The sequence below is a fragment of the Rhinoderma darwinii genome, chromosome 8 (assembly GCF_050947455.1).
Source record: "Rhinoderma darwinii isolate aRhiDar2 chromosome 8, aRhiDar2.hap1, whole genome shotgun sequence".
Classification (NCBI taxonomy): Eukaryota; Metazoa; Chordata; class Amphibia; order Anura; family Rhinodermatidae; genus Rhinoderma; species Rhinoderma darwinii.
Window position 1 is genome coordinate 107,783,784 of NC_134694.1, and position 20,989 is coordinate 107,804,772.

At 42.4% G+C, this 20,989-nt stretch overlaps 1 protein-coding gene across 4 annotated transcripts in view; it reads left to right on the top strand.

The window, feature by feature from the left end:
• Window positions 1-20,989, top strand: part of MEIS3 (Meis homeobox 3) — a 33,228-nt gene that overhangs the window by 7,070 nt on the left and 5,169 nt on the right. For all 4 annotated transcript variants that reach the window (XM_075836243.1, XM_075836242.1, XM_075836244.1 and 1 more), the window contains exons 3-8: window positions 1,538-1,685; window positions 4,857-4,907; window positions 5,412-5,462; window positions 9,396-9,545; window positions 12,852-12,963; window positions 17,276-17,421. In XM_075836243.1, the coding sequence (XP_075692358.1) occupies window positions 1,538-1,685; window positions 4,857-4,907; window positions 5,412-5,462; window positions 9,396-9,545; window positions 12,852-12,963; window positions 17,276-17,421 (658 nt within the window). The remainder of the gene's footprint in view (window positions 1-1,537; window positions 1,686-4,856; window positions 4,908-5,411; window positions 5,463-9,395; window positions 9,546-12,851; window positions 12,964-17,275; window positions 17,422-20,989) is intronic.

Sequence of the window (20,989 nt, forward strand, 5' to 3'; positions counted from 1 at the left end):
CTATCTCATATCTATCTCATATCTAGCATCTATCTATCTCATATCTATCTATCTCATATCTATCTATCTATCTATCTATCTATCTATCTATCTATCTATCTATCTATCTATCTATCTATCTATCTATCTATCTATCTATCTATCTATCTATCTATCTATCTATCTATCTATCTATCTCTATCTATCTCATATCTATCTATCTATCTATCTATCTATCTATCTATCTATCTATCTATCTATCTATCTATCTATCTATCTATCTATCTATCTATCCCATATCTATCTATCTATCTATCTATCAACGATCATATCTATCTATCTATCTATCTATCTATCTATCTATCTATCTATCTATCTATCTATCTATCCCATATCTATCTATCTATCTATCTATCTATCTATCTATCTATCTATCTATCTATCTATCTATCTATCTATCTATCTATCTATCTATCTATCTATCTATCATCTCTTTGTATGTATGTTTATATGCAGATATGAAAAAGTGTGAACCTGTCTATATACTTCTACTATAATTTTCTCTCTGCATATATAGATATATATTGATAACATATGTAGTAGATTATGCACTGTGTATATATTGATGTATTATTGTGAGCAAAGTTTTACAATAATCAGTTCTGCTGAAAACATTGCCGCTCATATTTAAGGTCCACAATTGTTCTTTAAATATATAAAACTAAGCAATTCAACTTTAAAATGTTACAATACTGAGAAATAAATCTACAATGTTTTCAGGGCTTAGTGTATTTCTGCTTTTAGATCCATCCGTACACCATAGGGTCCCAGCGTTCACCTGTAATCTGTATGATTAAACCTGCTGTGCATGTAGTGGGTCCGCACGCTATAATCTCATGTCTCTGTAACAGGCAATTGTAGTCATTGAGACCCTTACTCCAATTATGTTTCTTTTACTTGGTATCAGTAACTGATGACTGCTGCATAGAGTCTGATCTCAAGAGCTTGCAATCTAAATGTGAACCTGAATTATTTGTTATTTTAAAGTCGTCATTTGGAGACGTAAATTTCTCTCATTAATGTGGTGAAAAAGAGTCAAAATGTAACACAATACCACCCACAGCACGTCTATAAATATACAGACACGTGTGTGCACGGCTAAAAATACACACGTCTTAACAAACCAGCACGATATAGAGTATATATATATGTACATGTATTTGTGTAACCCGAGCACCCGCTTATCAACAAAATCACTGACAAATAGTCACCTCTGCTTACCCGTGTGTATAGATACATTACCATATGTACAAGCGAGTGACTTCTATAATTACTGCATATGTGACTTGTGTTATTTTCATTAGATTCGATGTCGGCTTCCATGTTGGGGGGGGGGGGTGGGGGTCATTTTCAATAGAATTTACATTTTAAATAGATTGCAAGCTCTTGAGGCAGGAGTTGTGTAGCGGTGCACTGGATGTTGTTAGATTACACTGTACCCCACGTGATGACTTGACGTGTGACTGTCACATTTCTCTCTCCCCCCCCCCCCCCACAGACACCCCTTGTTTCCCCTGCTGGCGCTGGTGTTTGAGAAGTGCGAGTTGGCTACTTGTTCACCGCGGGATAATTCCGGCTCCTTCCCAGGGGGGGACGTGTGCTCCTCGGATTCATTCAACGAAGACATTGCTGTATTTGCCAAACAGGTCAGTGTGATTTGCGGAGTGGAGCCGCTGACGGTTTCTTAGATGTGGTGGGTTTTATCAGGAGGCTCGATCTGCAAGAAAGGTGGATTTAATTAACACAAAGCAGAACGGCTCCCTTAGAAGCCCAGCGCATTGACGGCGTACAAAGACCAGGTGGCCATTCGTGCGATCGATGCATCTTCATTTTGATGGTATAGTCATAGGAGCGCCACATTTAAAGGGAACCCCTCCAGTCTTAAGAATTCTGCAAAAAAAATTTGTTAATTTTAATTTTACTTTGTCAATTTGTGCTGCAAAGCATCAGGTGGTTGAGGAATTAAAGAGATGTTGGTTATTAGGGTCTGCTTTTTTTTTTCTTTCTTTTACAGAAACAGCGCCATTTTTTGGCCACGGGCTGTGTCGGGTATTGCAGCTCAATGAGCTGCAATAGCAAACACATGGACGAGAGTAGCGCGGTTTCTAGCAAAAATCAGACAGTGGTTTTTCAAATCCCACACAGCCCCTTTAAGGGCATGTTCAGACGTGGCAGAGGTTTTCCGCTGCAAATGTTGGTGCAGATTTGGGGCAATTATGCAACGAATCTGCACCAACATTTGCATATTTCATAGGTAATTCAGACGTTGCAGATATCACAGCGGACTTGCCACAGATTTGCGTTTTTGCATTGCAAAGGCTGAAATACGCAGTGAAATTCCGATTCTTCTCCGCAACAGACAGTGCATGCTGCGGACTGAAAATTCCGCACCGCAGCCTACGGTCCGCAGCGGAGTTTTCCGCAACGTCTGAACTAACTTGCCTAAAAATGTATAGAAACAAATGTCAAAACGGCCGCAGTGGAATTCCCTAAGGGTAGTGTAAAGACAGCGGAATTCACGTGCAGAAATTCCGCAGCGTATTACAGTAGCAGCAGAGGCGATAAGATTTGAGCAAATCTGCAAAAATTTGCAGAAAATACTTGCCAAATTTGACCTTTGGTGTGGAGCATGTCAATTTCTCTTGTGAAAACTCTGCGGAATTTCCGCACAGAAATTTCACACGGAAATTCTGCCGTTTTTATACTACATGTGGACGTACACACATGTGGCCTTGTTCACATGGTGCAGATTTGCTGCAAAATTTGCTTGCATTTTTTAAGCCACAACCAGAATTGGATCCAGGAGGGGAGATACTTTATGGCCTTCCTATATATAGCTTTTCTATTTATGTTCCATTCCCGGTTTTGACTTGGAAAAATACATCCAAAATCTGCAGCAAATCTGCACTGTGAGAACAAGGCCTAATAATAGTTCTGTGAGATCAGAAATGCACCGGTTTGTAAAAGTAAACAGCATTACCCCTTCAGCAGTTATTCCTTATCATGTTTATATCTGTTTCTTGGAAAGCTGAGTGACAACCAATGTGGCCGACAGATCAAACAGGGGTTGCCAACCATCATTATTAGGGTATGTGCACACACACTAATTACGTCCGTATTTGACGGACGTATTTCGGCCGCAAGTACCGGACCGAACACAGAGCAGGGAGCCGGGCTCCTAGCATCATAGTTATGTACGACGCTAGGAGTCCCTGCCTCTCTGCAGGACAACTGTCCCATACTGAAAACATGATTACAGTACGGGACAGTTGTCCTGCAGCGAGGCAGGGACTCTTAGCATCGTACATAAGTATGATGCTAGGAGCCCGGCTCCCTGCACTGAGTCCGGTCCGGTACTTGCGGCCGAAATACGTCCGTCAATTACGGACGTAATTAGTGTGTGTGCACATACCCTTAGGGTCCTGGACAAAAAGTGATATGGGAATTAGAAATGCATCGCAGACTGAGGCCTCATGCACAGGACCGTCATTTTTATCCGCAATTATGAACCCGTAATTGCGGATAACCATACTAATCCATTCTTTTCTATGGCCCACGGACCCCTTCCCGTATATTTATGGGTAGGTGTCCGGGCCATAGAAATAACCCGCAAAAAATAGGACTTGCCCGCAGATGCAGATGACAGTCCGCGGCTGTCCGTGCCCGTAATCACGGACCGCGCACACGGCTGCGGCCGTGTGCAGGGGGCCTCACCATTCAGGAGTATGAGAAAGCTGGGTATCGTGATAGCAGCCATATTGATTATCACCCAGCTTCATAGAAGAGGATGATTCACGGACCCAGGGCTTGTCCACACGTAGCGGAATTGCGGACGGAAAATACGCAGCAGAATAGAGTAGCAGAAAAGTGGGTGAAATTTAACAAATCTCATCCACACGCTGCGTAAATATTCCGAGCAGAAATTGACCTGCGGTGCGTATTTTTCATACCGCAGCATGTCAATTCCTGCTGCGGAAAGTGGACTGAGTTGCTGCGGTTTTTAGAGGAGATGTCGCCATCTCCCAGCATTGAGAAAACGCAGGAAATGGTGCGTTTTTGACGCAGCGGAAAGTCTGCCATTTTCAACGGAATTGCTGCAGAAATTTTCCGCAGCAAATCCATTACATGTGGAGAAGCCCTAAGGAAGGAAAATATTCTCTTTAAATGGACCCTCAAATGTCTTAGTCCAAAAACTGTACATTGAAGGTGCCCATGTAAATGAATGCGATAAGATGATTCCATGTCACTGTGCCACTCCTGGCTGTTGGCATATGTGCGCCAGCAACGTAATTAAAAGTGTGAGTTTAATGACTTATAATGAGCTAGGCTGACGATACAGCCTGAGAAACTGACGGAGCCGGCATGTGTGAGCTCTCTGGGCCGGCTTCCTGCTTTTAATGAGGATACGAGGGGTTAATTTCTGAAATCTGATTTCTTTTTTTACGGAATAAAAAAATCATGCAGCGGAAAAAAAAAATCAATGAAAAACACTTAAAAAGCCCCAATCACGCGCAAATGTTGCTGTTTTTGAAGTCGGGCGTTAGGATAAAATCTCGATATCTGAGCGCTGATGTTTTATGGATGGTGAAAGGGAAAAGGTTTAGGACATAAAAGCGAAGATGCTGTCAGGGGGCCGCGGCGGAGGCTTCTCCGGGGAAGCACAAGGCAGGAAGATCAACAGTTTAATAGATTATTGGAGATTAAAACGCAAAGTTTATCTAGAATGGGACTGGAGGGGGAGGGGGAGAATACAGCGCGGGTAGTGGGAACCTGATATTTGATCATAATGTGGAGTATTCTCTGTTTTATATCTCTAGGTCAGAACAGAAAAACCTCTATTCTCATCCAATCCGGAGCTGGACAATCTGGTAAGTTGTGTGAAAACGAGTTTTTCAATCGTATTGATCTGTCACATGCGCAATATGGATTTTAAAGGAGCGCTCACTCCATAGTACAGAGCTGCTAATGTCATTCACACCTTTGTATGTGGCCTCTCCAGAGGGTCTCAGAATACCTGTAAGTAATCCCATCGTAGAACACTACAGTCTGACTGTCCCAAACCTGAAATGACTGATAACAGAGAGCAATAGATTGCATTCAATAGCAGGCGGAGATCAGATAGGTTTAAGTGCTGTATAATCATTTCGCTGAGACCAACTGTAAGCTCTTGGGACAGCTGAATTTGAGGTCTATGTGGTATTTTATTTGCCCCCCTAGGCTGAGAAGGTGATTGTATTGTGTATATTAATATAGGTCAGTGGTCTCCAACCTGTGACTCTCCAGCTGTCGCAGAACTATAACTCCCAGCAGGCTCTGACAGCCTACGAACTTCTAGTAAAGTTGAGATTAATTCTTATTTATTTTATTTATAGATGATCCAAGCAATCCAGGTTTTAAGATTTCACCTGTTAGAGCTAGAAAAGGTAAGTCACACATGTAAAGTTTTGTTCTACTTTTGGGGGTGACTTTTAGGGCTTATTCAGATGAACGTGGGGAAACTCGGACGTGAAAAACGCCTGATTTTCACGTCCAAGTTGCGCCAATGTCTGATACACATGTTCTGAATACACATCACGTCCAGGCTAGTAGTGATGTATATTGATTATCAGGACACTGTAGTAATGTTAGGGCTTGTGTATGAGGCTGCACATAGTGATATATCTATATCGCTACTGCAGTGTAAATGAATGGAGAGGAGTGCATGACGCTGATTGGTCACTGATTGGTCACTGATTGGTCACTGATTGGTCAGCGTCATACACTCCTCTGTACAACGCCCACTTGGTCTAAAGTAAAAACACGCCCACTTGGGCATTAAGAAACTCATTAGCATAAATCTAAAAATCGCTCATAAAGTGGTAGAAACAGATTGTTTTTCTAAATAAAAAGCATTACTGTCACCTACATTACAGCGCCGATCTTCTTATATAGGAGACAGGGCACTTATAATGTGGTGACAGAGCCTCTAAGTATTACTATGTATGCCCACTGGTCAGGGGGCACATTAACCCTTATACATCCAGCTTTAGGCTGGATTCACACACAACAATTTGCTACGTTTTTCGTGACGTTTTTAATAGCGTTCTAAACAGCGTTTTTTTTTAGTGCAGCCAGATGTTACATTAAAGTCTGTAGTGGAATATAAAGTGCTCGACATATAACTGCATTTTGGTTTGGTGTTTCTGAGTCAACCTTGTGGTCAGTGGCATTTTATTTCCAAACGCATCATGCTCTGGGTATGGCGTGTTTTTGAAGTCCTATAGATAATTCTTTGTGATAAACGCCTGAAAAAACGCCATAAAAACCGCACGTTACATTTTAAGGCCTCCTTCACTCACAGAATTTTTCTGGCAATTTGAACTGCTAAAATCTCAAGCTTTATTAAAATATAACGCGTTTTTTATGGTGTTTTTAGTGCCACTTTTTATTTAGTGTCATGTGATACATGCTTTACGCCTGAAAAAACGCCATACCCAGAATATTGTGTTTTTGGAAAAAACGCCACGGATCACAAAATTGGCACAAACCAAAACGCAGTTGTATGCAGTACTTTTTGTATTTTACTATAGACTTTAATGTAACATCTGGCCGCACTAAAAAAAGTGTCAAATAACGCTGTTAAAAACGCAGCAAAACGCTGTGTGTGAATTCTTCCTAATAACTGCTTTGAAGCAGTTTAAATTGCCATAAAAATACTGTGTGTGAAGGAGTCCTTGGGGTCCATTCACACGTTGCAGTCGAGCTGCAGTTAAAAATGCATCGGAAAATCGAATGCGTTTTAACTGCAATTTGGTACGTTTTTCTAAGCAATCTCTGTAAAAAATGCAACCGCATTGAAAAACGCAACAAATCACGGTAAAAACGCATGCATTTTTTTGGATGCAGTTTTTTTATGCCGTTTTAACCGCACCTCAACCGCAACATGTGAATGGACCCTTACAGTCAACCCTTCCGCACTCCGAATTCGTCTGATCCTTCCCATCTAGTGTCTATGGTTAGATGGATATGCGTTGAATTTCATGCCAGGGCCTTCAGCAATTTCGGTTTAGTGACCTTTACAACTGATCTACCTGCCGAAGGTTGGATATTACAAATGACATCCCCTAAAACAATCACATTGCCGCACAATACAATCTACACTTTATTCACATACGGTAGATTGTAAGCTCTGTAGGTCAGAATATAGTATAGCACCTGCTAAATTCTCGCTAGTTCAGTGTATACTGCAAGGGTTGTACATAAACACATTAAGGTCCATTGGATATTTAGGTCAACTGCTAAGCAGTGCATGTAGTTTTCTGTCTATTTTGCACGGATGGATGCGAGGTGCAGTAATGAGCTGTGCATGTAAAGATGAGGAGACACACCAGGGCGTGCTGTGCATGCCTGCAGGCAGGAAAAGGTTAATTGTACAGTCACAAAAAATAAAAACACTCCACCCCCCACCTTCTCCCGTATGGACAATCCCATCAGCCTTTGGATGAGCTCCGTTGGCACATACCACTTTGAGAAGCAGGGGAGGGGGCGAGAGATGAAAGGCAGTACTCCAGAACTGCCCCTCTGGTTTGATAAGCTAATGAGCTCATTAAAGGATACAAGAGGCGCTGGTGGTTTGTAACCAGATAATCCTCTTGTTAATGTGGTAATTAACCCTTTGATTCCCTTTGCTGGCCTGCTGGGAATCAAGGAGGATTAAAAGAAACAGGCCTGGGGGTTGTATATGCGGGAGGTTAAGAACTGTGCCTTTAAAAAGAAAAAAATCACCCCTAATAGGTTCACCTTTTAGCCGGGTTACCTGTTGGCAATAAAATGCTACTTTAATAAATCCCAATCCGTTTTTTCCCGTCTGTGAATATTCTGTGAGGCCGAGGCAAGGGTATTGTTCACTTGGAGTTATAGCTTTGAGGGCTTCTTGTCTCTCGCTTGATATCATTTCGATTCGGGCCTGATATCAAAATAATAAAATGTGCCATGTTAAGCTTGGTACAGAGGCAAGGTGCAGAATATTTTCCATATAACTGGTCATTTATTGTAGAAATTAGCAGACCAGGCCGGAAATGGTTATTTATGGACCCAAAATGTCTGATCTTCATTTCCCTCCGACAGCTGATCTAGGGTGACGGTCTACCACATCCCATAAACATCAGATTATGATCGGGTTCACCGACAAAGACCTAATATTTACGGGCAGATTTGAAAGGGTCATAATCCCATATGTAAGACAGTGAGCACTTCCGGCCATCCTGCACAGACAAGTCTCTCCAACACCAACGGGCATTGATTCATTTGCCCATCTTCAAATTCCTTATGCACCTTCAAGTAAAGTAGGGCTGGTCATCACCTACTTATTGGAAAATCTCTGTCTATTCCTCCAGTTACCACATATTTGCCCGTTCATAAAACCAGGCCATCTAGTTGAGCCACGATATGGTCATGTATGGCCAACCTTAGTGAAACTATAATCACAAATTACTGATTATCCAGTGATATCTTCAGATGTTGCTGGTTGTGGGTAGACTGGACACCTAAATAAAAAGTTTCCGTATCTAAAATGACCCCACACAACTTGGTTTTTCAGCTTGATCCATCAGTCTGGCCTTATAACTGGACCATGTAAGCGGCTACTTTTGATGATCAGCCCATTGGTTTGTGGGCAAACCAATGTCTCACCTAGTCCTTCACGGCCAGCTTTAGCTTGGTCTTTTAACCGTTGAAGACCATATTCCGGCTATGGTTGTTTCCTTTGAGAAAGAGTTTCACTTAACCATTACAGAACTTATGGCTCAGTGGTTAAGTGCACTCAAAGTATGACATGCCAAGGAATGGGATACAAGTCAGACTTTGCTGGATATGTCGTACAAGCAACAGTATATCTCCAACAACATCAACGACTTGTAAGTTGTGACAGGACTGCCCATGATTGTTTATATGAAGAACTGAACCAACTATCAGAGTTGCGTCATTGGAAAAATTTGCCGCGTAGATCACCTGGTCAACATGGTTGACAGCTACACGCATCAGTGTCTATCTTAAGGTCTATCTTCGAGTCTTCTGTGTGGCCCAACCCTAACATCTTGGGTTAGGACGTGTTGGGACAGACCAGATCATGCCGTATTTCCTGCTGACCCCGTTGGTGTCTTTCTGCCCGTAGAATAGTGTTAAGTGTTTTTGGAGTGGTGAAATGCTACCCGTGTTATCCCACAGAAGTCTGTTAAGTGAGGGATTAGCTGATTAGATGAAGAATGTGATCATACTATTTAACCCCGTCATGAAATCCTTAGAGCTCTGCGTGTGTTAAGAGACTTGTACGTGTGGCTGATTATCACTTCATTTAACCATCTTGTACCTTCTTATAGGTTCACGACCTGTGTGACAATTTCTGCCACCGATATATCACTTGTTTGAAAGGCAAGATGCCCATTGACCTGGTGATAGATGACCGTGACGGTTCCTCCAAATCAGACTTGGAAGATTTCACAGGATCTTGCACAAGTTTATCCGATCAGGTGAGAATGTCCTGGGGAGGAGGAATTCTGGAGATGAACATCGATGTCGCCACAACGAGATATCAACATTTGGGATGCAATCGCGCAGCCGAAAACGGAAGTAGATCCCGTCTTCTCTGGAAAGCTGGAAATCCCTTGGTTTTCCTTCTTTTCTTTAATGGGATCCATTTCTATTTTGAGAAGACATATATAGGAACCTTTCATAAGCCGTGTGATTGCAGCCTCATTGATATTCCTAGCATAAGCCAGCACTTTGTTATGTCACTGTATACATGCATCTGTTGTTGTAGCCGGGCTCGGACGCGTACATTAAGGTGGGGTGTTTGATAGATCCAGCATAGGGACACTCCGCTGAATCTTTAATAGGGCACATCCCAGGACTGTTAATTGTTGGTTACCCTCCCCTCTAGAAAACAACGTTTTATCCAGCGTTCTCTCGCCGCCTTCTTTACAAACTAATGCAGGCGATGCATTTGCCTATAGCTGGACTGATGCATTTTTAATATTCCTTCAGGCTACAGAGCAGGCAGGGTACAGAGCGAGGCCTCGCACTGAGTGCACTAATTCCAAATTCCAAGCGGCAGCCTATTGTGTGCTTGTCACCCCGTGCGCGCCGTCGACACCTAACCCCTTCCTCACCACAGGCTGCACAGTCCACCTCCATAAGGCTCATTATACCTCCTGTCTCTAGGGGGCGCTCACTGTTCCCTTATTTATTATACACAACCTCTTCTCCAGCCGTTTTCTTTTATTTAGCAAATCTTCAATGCTGAATGACATCAGATTTCCTGCAAACAACAGACTTTAGATCCCGACATCATTACGTTTCTTCATAGTCTTGGCATTTTTTTTTATATTTGCTGTACATATAGATGTCTTGGTGTATGATAAATGCATTTTGTCATGGGTGTAAGTGAGAAACCTATTTCATAAAAGTTTCATGTTCCTAGGACAGATGCTGAGATTTATTTTGGGATTGTTAGAGCTCAGGGCGTTACCCCCTGGTGGCAGTTGTGGGTATTGACATTGCAAATGACCTATTCACCCTCTTTCAGCCACTGGTATTGTGTGTTGACTTATACTTACAGTGTGATATATAGGGTTTTCTGTGATCTGGACTGCATTGCTTTTAAGATTTTGTACCTCAATAATGGCAGTCTACTTCCCATTAAATGTTATGTGCCCCCTTTGACTGCCCTCATTGGCATGCATAGTTTAGATTTTATAATATAGGCATAGATCAGGGTTTTTTTTTGTAGTTTAAGATTGTATGACTCTACCATGTTTTCAGACCGACAGACCCTTAACGCTGGAGGCCATCTTGTCAATATTAGGCTAAACCGTTGCATGGCGTGGAACCACAGCCCCCTGGTGTACATGTGATGTTATTGCACAGGTTGGGTAAAGAAAATTAATGCAAATGTGACATTTTTGCAGGCACCAAAGGATATATTATGCAGCATGGCTGATCTTCCTTTACTCATGCACAAATGCATTCTATACAACTGTAGATTAGGTACAGGGACTGACCCAGTAAATAGGTCATTGACATTTGTACTCTATGGACCTTAAAAGGACTGACCTATTAGTAATGTCACTGTCATTAGCACACAATAATGTTAAAGGGAATGTGTCATCAGAAAATGACCTATTGTTTAAATCAAGTTTTTATGTTAAACATATTTTTTTTTAAAATTTGGATGATTGTTTTTAGCTTTTCACTTTTTATGTCATTATTAAAAAATAATCTTACAATTTTGTAGTTCTCACTCTGGCCACTGAGCCTCACAATAGACTGACACTTCCTGTTCTGTAGTGATCACTTCTTAGCGGTCATCCCATTATCATCACAGGCAGGATTACACTAACAAGTAACACCTCTATATGGATAACACAGGATCCACCATTCATAATAGACTGATCCTTCCTGTTCTGTAGAGATCACTTCTCATTAGTCATCTCACTATCATCACAGGCAGGATTATAATGATAGGTGACACCTCTATATAGATAACACAGGATCCACCATTCATAATAGCCTGATCCTTCCTGTTCTGTAGAGATCATTTCTCAGCAGTCATCTCATTATCATCACAGGCAGGATTATAATGATAGGTGACACCTCTAAAGAGATAACACAGGATCCACCATTGACAATAGGTGATGGACACAGATCCCCTCCGCCCCCTCCCTGCACAGTGACATCTGCACAAGTCACAGAGCATGCCTAGAAAGCCCTCCCGTATAAGTCAATGGGTCCTCTCCTGTACACAGGTTCCTATGGCCCATGTGGCTGCTGTAAAGCATATCTCTAAATGCTGTTAACAGCAGCTCAGGCAAGATGGCCGCCCCATAATCCTGCACAGAAAATAGAATTTAAAAATCTAAAATCAAAAAATAAAAACAGATTAGATAAATAGGGGGCTGACCCATAAAATATGTGCTAGTCCCTAGTATAATTTAGTCCTAGGAAAGAGTCACTGTCACCACAGACTTTTTTGTCATGAAAGGGTCTGACCCTTAGGTAGTGTTTCTGTTGCTATTTAAGTATATGGGAGTATTTTCTTCATTTTGCAGTTGAAGAGAATGGCAGGAATTAGCATGTAAAGGCCCCACTGCCTGTATTGCATTTACATTTCATGTCTGAATCAAGGCCTCCTGCAGATCTTAAACAAAACTCTCCCTGCCTTGTGTTCCCTTGAGGTCAGAGCGCCCGCCTGCTCCCTATTTAACCCTTGTGTCCCACTTGCAGCCCCCAGGTTAATCAGGACAGGGGTAAAGGGTCGCGGGTTTTGCTATATCCAAATCTTCACAGCTGGAACCTAAAACTCTGTGATCACCTGGAAGTAACGGCTAACTACACAGTCCAAAGGAGAGAGGGAGCCGGGCTTTAGCCTTAAGGCAGCGAGTTCTTTGAATGTGGGATTAAAGGGTCAATAAGGGTCAGTTCAGCTCCCAGAGGGGGTGTATGTACAAATGAAAACGACCCCTCACATCCCAAGTAGCAGATTTCCTTTCATCCTTCTCTTATCTCCCCGGTGTTGGGTTTTCTAAAAGCTCTTACAAAAGAGACCATAGAAAATGGAGTTCTCTCTATAAGGCCTGCACGTTCTTTTATGGCTTTGCTTGTTATTGAGCCCTCTCGGTTACCAGGTACAGCTCTAACTTCTAATAGTTTTTTATATGTTGTCATAGAGGTAACAGTTTGTCCTATATGGTCTCGTTGCTTAAAAAAAAAAAGAATCAAGGTAATGCGTGAGTCGGGCTTATATACTGAACTTGTGTTCTTTTATGTATTTTACACAGAATAACTCGTGGATACGTGATCACGATGAAACAGGTTCCGCCCACTCAGGAACGCCGGGTCCATCCAGTGGAGGGTTGGCGTCACAGAGCGGGGATAATTCCAGTGAACAGGGTATGGATGATGTCACTTAGATAAAGATCTGTACATCATGTATACTGAGTGTCCGCTTCCATCATCATGTTGAAGGGGTTGCCCCATCTTGTCCTAGTAGAGCTTATGGATATTACAGAGGGGGTATCCTGCGCGGGCCCTTTTTTCCCTATATTAGCCAGAGCAGGACACCATGGCAAAAAGAGGCTCCCATCCTGGAAGAAATAGTGGGACCATGATGGTCGCCGATGCGTTGGAATGGGTGCCATGTAATACCACGTTTCCGAAGAGATCCTGGGTGTCCTAAATATAGGGAGGGGTTATGCAAATGGCACAACTTTCTTTAAAGAGATAGTTCACTATAGAAAGTGTACATTGATCAACATCACCTAATACGCTGGGGCAGATTTACTAATACTGTCTAAAATTTAGACAGTCAGAAGATTCGCCAAATTTATCAAAGTGGCGCTCACCATATGATACATTTGGTGCATTTTGCTATACATGTTAGACACTTTCTCTTCCTTATACCTTTTGATAGGCTTAATTTACACTAGTTTTTTTTTCAAAAAATTTTTACGCACGTTAATGTATTTTAAGCCATGCCCATTTACGCTAAGCCACACCCCTTTTCGAGACACTTTTGAAAGGTGTCTATTGAGGCGCAAGCATCTTATCTTTTCGGTGCATTCTTGAAATAAACATGTCTAAAACTAAATACGACATTATGTACCTTTAATGCATCACATCTGGCTGCAAAAAAACAGCCGCAGCCACAATAATAAATCTGCCCGTTGTGTTAAAAAAATATTGTTATTACTGGCTCGCTCTATAGTCATGATTGTCAATAAAATAAAATTAGAATAAGATTAAATTTATTCTGCTCCCATTGTGGAACTGTAGGGATCAGTATTGACAATTTTCCAAAATAATACAAAAAATGTAAGTATATCCTTTTCGCATTATTGTCACATCTACTGTGGAGCGTAGCATCGGAGAAATAAATATTTCATTATATTTTTTTCCACAAAGGTCATTAAGAAAAAGGCAAACTGTTCATTTTGTAGACTTTTTGAAGAAGGGTTTGAAAGTAGCCAGAGATCCTTGAGTTGGGGGGTGGGCACCAGGCCTCGCCAGGGACAATTGGGGAAAGCCAGCTGCATTTTGAGTTGGCCATGAAGGCATTTCAGTGTTTGCTTATAGATCAGGATGACTGATATGGTAATTAGGAGCGGGATTCCAGCACTCAGCCTGTATGGAGTAGAATGGTTGCTGGGAAGTGCTTGAGTGAGGGGCCACAGAGAGGTAGATTATACACACTACAGGCTGACCCCGTGCTGTCCTGAGGGATCGTCGTGATAAACTGCTGACTACTCCCTCCCCGCCTCTTCATGGTCAGGTTTTGCTGACCATCCATTCTCCTTCCATTCACTTCCGTAATCTCATGAAACCCGGACATCTCAGTTCTCATCAAGGGGGCATCCCCCCCCCCCCGAAAAAAAACCTCTTGTTAACAGACATGTCTATGTGCTCCTGTAACTGTGATTTAGGAGTGAAATCACAGCTAGCTTCTTTCCTTGTGCCAAATCCAGGCCCCTTCTCTCATTGCACCACCCTCCCCTTTGCTCTCAAACTTCAAGGTCATCAGATAACTGTGCAGAGCCAGTTCTGTGACTTTACTGGGCTGCTGAAGAAGTTTTTCTTTTTTTTCCATCTGTGTGCGACCTCTCATTCATAAATCTCCGCACCCCCTCCCATCATTGCCCAACACTACACCCCTCCCCCCTTCCACCTCCTCCTTCTTCTTCTTCTTCTTCTTCTTCTTCTTCTTCATGCTGCTCCACTATGTGTCTGCTTCATTGACTCACTGCAAGGGTTGCTATAAAGCCACAGGGAGTGTTGGTTAATCACAGAATAATCCTAAGGGGGGGGGGCCCTCTATACAGCCCCCAGATCTGCGCTCACTCCCATAGCGGCACCTCCTTCTCCCTCTTCCAGTCGCTCCTTGCAGTATGTAAACTGGATTAGTGTAAAATAAACAACTAAAGCAGACGTGCGCTGGCTGTTCCACAAGCCGCCGTTCTTGCTCAAACCTCAGTTTATATCTGGAGATTTGCACGTCCGTGTTGGAAGAGCTAGAGAAGAAAGTGATACCATCTTGAGAATGGCAAATACCAATACCGACACTTACTGGCCATCCAACCATTGTGCCTATCACATGAGGAAATTATATGGGGACGAGCGATCGGAGTAATGATCGCTCGTCCCAATACATAAGCGATCACTGCTCAGTGTAAAAGGAGCAAACAAGCGCCCATCAACGAGCTGTCTAGTTGATCGGCGCTCGTTTACACAGCCGACGTCGGGCCGTGTAATAGGACCCTGGTGGTAGTAGTATACGTTAGATTATGCTCTGTTCTATATTGAAGGACAGTAATGATTCCGTGGGACATGGCGGATTATCTTGGGTTGTTTAATATATAATTATAGTAATGGTTCCAATTATCTGTTGATCAGGACAGATTGAGTTATGTCGAGTCCTCTATCGGCTCTGATTCAATGAAGCGGGAGGTAGAATGACTTTCTTTAAATCTAACATTGGAGCTGATTAGATTATATCGAATGCTGACAGATCTCTGGTTGGGACACAGATCTGGTTAATGATCTAGTTAAGACTTCACTCTTTTTTTTTTTTTACAATTTCCGGTCATTTGGAACTGGCAAAACTGGCGACCACTGACATTAGGAGAACTATACCCTTACCCCAAATTCAGCCACTACAGTGTATTATTTAGATCTCCCATAAAATAAGAAGTCAAGGGAGACAATAAAATTAGCACCGCTGCATTTCCTTACCTCATGTGACCCCAGCACATATTAGAGTGTTCTTCCCTGTATAAGAAGCCTTTGTTCTTGGTTTTCATAACCTTATGAAAATTTATTAGCCACTGATGATTTTGCATATGGAAACAGAAAGGATAACCGGGCCTTGTGGAGGTGAGGGGAGGGAAGCAATACTGTGTAACACAGGGCAGAGCAGACGCAGGCTATGATGCATAATTTACTTCCCCTCCAGGCAAGCTTTTAAGCCTCTCTTTTGCCGCAGGTTATAGGAGCTGAGCAGCTGTTATATGGTCCCCCCTGTCCTTCTCCTCTCTGATTTATGTTTAAAAGACCGGAGTGTGCAGGGTCTGTGTGTGTGCAGGGCCGGGCCAAGGGAGAGCTCACCGGTCCAGAAAGTGACATCCGTTCTAGAAGAAATGGAACCATTCAAGATGAAATGGAAGGTAGAAGTGATAGGTAGATGAAATAGAAATATCCAGGAAATGTAGAAAAGTCCAGAGTCTTGTCCTGAATTTTCTTAGACTCATTTCTATCAACGGACACCTTGAAATCTGAACAATTTACCATGTAAAATCCTCGCTCATTAGTGGTGATAATGGCGGCTACTCAAAAATTGGACCTTGTAAGGGAGATATAAAGGTAGTAATTAATGTTGCACAGGGAGATTTTCCTACATATTGAAGAATTTCTGTACAATGAACATCAACCTTCTACTCAAGGGCTCCAAGAATGGGCAGATGTCTTATAATAAAGTATTGAGACATCTGCCTCTGCCATGACTGCCCTTGGGCATAGACTCTGTCCTATAAAAGATGGAAATTGCTGTATACATATATATATTTTTTTTGTCACAAATATTCCAAGCCTAGAATCACTAAATGGTTATTTGCTGAGAACGAATACGTTTTTTTAGATTTTTTTTGTACATTTTTACCATAGAATTATAAATGATCTGTACACGTTTATTACATATAATATTTGTGACTACCATTAACCTTATGAAAGGGTTATATTCATAAGGGTATCCTTTAACCCAAGGGCTTCAGGACTAACTGTGTACTTGAAAAGTCACCAATGTAGGGAACCTCCGTTATAGCAGATTTGCAGTCAAACCTCTGCAATTTATTTTGTCTGGGTCACTGACGTTCACGTAAGTAACAACTGATGAAGACCCGACTCACGGTCACCATTACTGACAGCTAAGCCAACTATTATTTTTATGCATCTTTAAGCATGATGGGATGCAAATTTACAGGGCAATGAAATCACTCGGTGCATCGTGACGGTTATAACACTACAGTGGGAAGAGTGGATAGCATTGCCCCTTCCCTTGCCTAATGAGTGTTTGGAAATCTTTAAAAGCACAAGGTTCTGATTCTTAGAAAGGCCCGAAATTATGGGAATCTTGTGGTACAGAAATAGTGAGAAAAGTTTTGGCACTATAATATCCAGTATAATAACCTGTATTTTATGGTTTCTTGCCCTTTAGGTGACTGTCTAGACAACAGTGTGGCCTCACCCAGCACGGGGGACGACGATGACTTAGACAGGGACAAAAAGAGGAACAAGAAAAGGGGCATCTTCCCTAAAGTTGCCACAAACATAATGAGAGCGTGGCTCTTCCAGCACCTTTCGGTAAGTACGCCGGTGACACTCATTTATATCTAGGGAACAATGGTTGAAGATTTGATGATACAATAATCTGAACCTGGATTCACATGACCATGGCTGTAGGCTTGCATTGCTCCAATGTAAGGAGATTAATTTGCCTCCGTTATGCCATGACTTTGTAAAGTAGGTAAACTGATCACATAGGATCTGATTTTGAAATGATCACCAGAAATTATGACTCTGCAGTGCCCCTAGTAGCCATATTATTATGAATGAAAACAGGCATAAAATATGTGGCTGCTTAGGGACCCATTACCTACATTTCCAGTTGTGGTCTTCTAGACTATTGCAGGCTGTGAGGAAGGGAACTGGATCTACCCATGATATAAACAAATATAGGCTTATCTACACTGTTCATTAAAACCACTGACAGGTGAAGTTAATAACATTGATTGTCTCATTACAACGGCGCCTGGCAAGTGATGGGATATATTGGGCAGCATGTGAATAGTCAGTTCTTGAAGTTGATGTGTTGGAAGCAAGAAAATTGGGAAGCTTTGCGTCGCTAAGCTCGGACGTGAAAACCGTCAGTTTTTCACGTCCGAGGTGCACCCCGCGAGACGCGTTGTCACGGATCCCCCATAGACTACAGTCTATCTTTTCATGGACCCTTCTCATTCTCCATTGAAACAATGGTCGTGCGAATGGCCCCATTGAAATACATGAGTCCGTGTGACGGCCGTTGTTTTAACGGCCGACACACGGACGAGATACACGCTCGTCTGAATGAGCCTTAAGGATCTGAGCGACTCTGACAATGTGCAAACTTTGATGGCTAGATGACTAGGTCAGAGCATCTCGGAAACAGCAGGTCTTGTGGGGTGTTCCCGGTATGCAGTCGTTAGTACCTACCAAAAGTGGTCCAAGGAATAACAACCGGTGAACCAGGTCATTGGCGCCCAAGTCTTCATTGATGTGCGTGGGAAGCGAAGGCTAGCTCGTCTGGTCCAAACCCGCAGAAGAGCTACTGTAGCGCAAACCGCTGAAAATGTTACTGCTAATTATGACATAAAGGTGTCAGAACACACAGAGCATTGCAGCTTGCTGCGTTTGGTGCTGTGTAGCCGCAGATCAGTCAAAGTGCCCATGCTGACCCCCTGTCAACCACAGAAAGCACCTACAATGGGTGCATGAGCATCAGAACTGGACCATGAAGGACCAAGAAGGAGGCCTGGTCTGATGAATCACGTATTCTTTTTTATGTGGATGGCCAAGTGCGTGTGCGTTGCTTACCTGGACAAACAATGGCACCGGGAGTCACTATGAGAAGAAGATAAGCCGGCAGTGTGATGTTCTGGATAATGTTCTGCTGGAAACATTTGGGTCCTGGCATTCACGTGGATGTAACTTTGACACGCACCACCTACCTAAACATTGCTGCAGACCAAGTACCCCCCTTCATGGCAAAAGGGAAGATAATATACCCTGCCAAGCTTAAAAAATTGTTCAGGAATGACTTGAGGAACAAGACAACGAGTTTCAGTTGTTGATTTTGCCTCCAAATTCCCCAGATCTCAATCCGATCAAGCATTTGTGGGATGTGCTTGAAAAAAAATTTGATCCATGCAGTTCCCACTTTGCAGGACTTAAAGGATCTACAACTAATGTCTTGGTGCCAGATACCACAGGACACCTACAGAAGTCTTGTGGCATCCACACCTCGGTGGGTCAAAGCTGTTTTGGTGGCACAAGAGTGACCTACACAAAATTAGGCAGGTGGTTCTAATGTTATTGCTGAACGGTGTACATTAGCATATACTGATTGGATCATTTACATTTTGGAAAAATAATGTAAGGTGCCCAGTTTGCATAATATCCTTATTTATAATCCATTGTTTGTAATTGAGGCACAGTATTCTCCGTCACATGTAACCCTTATTTGATTTCAACCGAGACATCTCCCTCCCGCTCCTTTATAGGAGATATTAACAATGGAGACCCAATTAAAAATTACTAAAGTGCAGCATAAAATCTCAGAATCTCTGCTGTAACTACCCATGAAGTCAGCCCTGGGCAAAATCTCAGCTAGCGGAGTGCACAGAAACAATTAGTCAGAACAGGGCCTGTCCCTGCCTAGTTAAACAAAGCAGAGTTAATGAACGCTGACCAATTAGTTACTAATTGACGAAGCTATAAACCTATTAGAAGCTGGTAAACGGGTAATCAATTCTAGGTAATTACCCTGAACCTGCTTAGCGGCAGGCACCGGGGAAGAGTCAGCTGCTGAGAATCTCCGGCTGACGGGGATCAAGCACCGCATAGACTTTTATACGTGCTCCTTCTATTGGCAGCTCTTCAAAAATTGTCAAGACCCATAAAAATGCAGGCATCATTTCTGGGCTGATGTAAAGTGGAGGCTGAAGATAAATTCAGGTTGTGGGTCTTACAGGCAGATCCCAAGCTATCCAAATTGTAATGCGTTTTATGTTCCCATATGCGCAAAGATGTCTTGACATTAAATAATGCTATGTATGCTTAACATGAAAGGGCTTAAGTAGTGACATTTGTTAGGGTGGCATTACGGACCCTCTCAGTGGCGAACGCGATATTTCCTCTTTTGTGATAGAAAAGTGAAGGATCATGTTCATAACAGGGTGATGTTGCAGTATCCGGGAAAAATGCTTTGTAGGGTTAACATTAAATGGGCTACCGGGTGGCATTTGTTACGGTGGCACTGCGGACTCTCTCAGTGGTGAACGCGATATTTCCTTTTTTGTGATAGAAAAGTGAAGGATCATGTTCATTACATGGTCATGTTGCCGTATTCGAGAAATAATGCTATGTAGGGCTAACATTAAATGGGCTACATGGTAACATATGTTAGGGTGGCATTATGGACTCTCAGGGGTGAACAGAACTCCATGTTTCCATTTTTTAAAGGTGATAGAAAAGAGATGGATCATGTTCTTCACATGGAGATGTTCCAATATTTAATCAATAATGTTATCGAGGGTTAATTACATGGACTACATGGTGAGATTTGTTAGGGTGGCATTACGACAACAATCTGAGATGTAGCTGCAACAAGGTGACGAGCCACCATTGTTCCAAAATGAACTATATGGTGGCGATGATATGGCATTGACCTTCAAAATTCTTGGGAACATCGTATAGGGCAAGACAAGGACCAGTTAGGGCTAATGTGTTATGTTATGGGATATCAGTTGCCTGCTACTATATATGACATCACAAGATGTGTCTACATGTAGCGTCACTAGGTGAGAGAACTACTGTGCAATGCTCATAAGCTGCTTATATAACGCAACGACTTGTGAGATGACCCAAAAGCATGATGAACACTCACATCATACGATCCTTTCCATTGTCAGTATCAGATGGGGTTTTCTGCTGGACTTCATTTAGTGACTGGTTATTGTGTCAGAACCTGGACCCACGGTAGATTCCTCTGGTGGGTCAGTCCGATCCTGGTTCAAACTTGTAACGTGAAGTCAAAAGATCCATTCCCATCCATTAAAAAAATAATACAAATATTCTGCAGATAAAAAGTGATGACAAAATAACTATGTGAACC